General features: G+C 52.6%; 1 protein-coding gene across 2 annotated transcripts in view; it reads right to left on the bottom strand.

Moving 5' to 3' along the window:
• Positions 1 to 340: 340 nt before the first annotated feature.
• The window catches only part of LOC103375495 (rap guanine nucleotide exchange factor 1), a 12803-nt gene continuing 11839 nt past the window's right edge, over positions 341 to 1304 (bottom strand). For both annotated transcript variants that reach the window (XM_008305795.1, XM_008305794.1), the window contains exons 9-12: positions 1111 to 1272; positions 844 to 1019; positions 719 to 762; positions 341 to 579 (exon numbers count right to left, since the gene is read on the bottom strand). In XM_008305795.1, the coding sequence (XP_008304017.1) occupies positions 420 to 579; positions 719 to 762; positions 844 to 1019; positions 1111 to 1272 (542 nt within the window). In that variant the 3' untranslated portion in view covers positions 341 to 419. The remainder of the gene's footprint in view (positions 580 to 718; positions 763 to 843; positions 1020 to 1110; positions 1273 to 1304) is intronic.

The following is a 1304-nucleotide window of genomic DNA, read 5'->3' on the forward strand; positions in this document are numbered from 1 at the left end:
TCAGGAGTCAGGGGTCAGGGGTAAGGGATCAAGGTTCAGGGATCAGGGGTCAGGGTTCAGAGATCAGGAGTTAGGGTTCAGGTTCAGGGTTCAGGAATCAGGAGTCAGGGGTTCAGGGTTCAGGGTTCAGGAGTCAGGGTTCAGGGTTCAGGGTTCAGGAGTCAGGGTTCAGGGTTCAGGGTTCAAGGTCAGGGTTCAGGGTTCAGGGTACAGGAGTCAGGGTTCAGGAGTCAGGGGTCAGGGGTCAGGGGTCAGGGATCAAGGTTCAGAGTTCAGGGTTCAGGATTTAGGGATCAGGGATCAGGGATCAGGGTTCAGGGATCAAGGATCAGTAGCCAGGGTTCAGGAGTCAAGTTTCAGGAGTCAGGGATCAGTGTTCAGGCGTCAGGAGTCAGGGTTCTGGATTCAGGGTTCAGGGTTCAGGAGTCAGGAGTCAGGAGTCCAGGGTCAGGGTTCTGTGGTTTGGGCATTACCTCGGCCTTCATGGTGATTCTGTGAAGGATCTCCTGCTGGTTGGTCAGTAACACCTCATCCACCTCCTCCTCACTGCTCCTCCAGACTCTTGGATCCTGCTGCGGGCTGTGAAAGTAAAATGGACTGTAAGCTCCGAGGTGGAGACTCTGGACGATCTCCGGTGTGTACAGGTGTATACAGGTGTGTACAGGTGTGTACAGGTGTATACAGGTGTATACAGGTGTGTACAGGTGTAATGTCTCACCTGTCTCTGCTCTGACTTTCCTCAGGCTGTCTGTCACCTGAATCCTGATGATATCAAAAACAAGAAAATCAATCTGATCAAGTCCTGGCCAACATCAGGCAGAGACTAAATCGTCTCATTTTTACCTGCTGCTTCTTCTTCAGTGGTAGAGCAGGAGCTGGGAGCTGCTCAGGTGAGGGGGTGGAGTCAGTGTCCAGGTGAGAGTGTGACACCTGCTCTCGCTGCCTGCCTTTGTGTCTCTGATAGAAACTGACTGCTGACTGATCAGTGTAGGACGAACAGAACTGGAGGTACTGGTGGACTGAAGACAGACAGGTAGAGACAGACAGACAGGTTAACTCAGAGCTCACTCCAGTGTATTGATTACTGATCAGCTCTGCGTTTTCACTCACTGTGTCGTTTCTTCTCGGGGAGAGGGGGCGGAGTCTTGCTGGGGGACAGAGGGGAGGAGCCAGTTTCATTATCATCTGTGACATCATTGCAGTGGGCGGGGTTCTGACCCGGAAGGGCGGAGTCAAATCCAAAGGTAGGAAGGGCATGAGAGAGAGTCATTCCTGAAGTTTAGAGACAGCAGACAGTCAGACAG

This window comes from Stegastes partitus, unplaced genomic scaffold, assembly GCF_000690725.1.
Source record: "Stegastes partitus isolate 25-593 unplaced genomic scaffold, Stegastes_partitus-1.0.2 Scaffold2629, whole genome shotgun sequence".
Classification (NCBI taxonomy): domain Eukaryota; kingdom Metazoa; phylum Chordata; class Actinopteri; family Pomacentridae; genus Stegastes; species Stegastes partitus.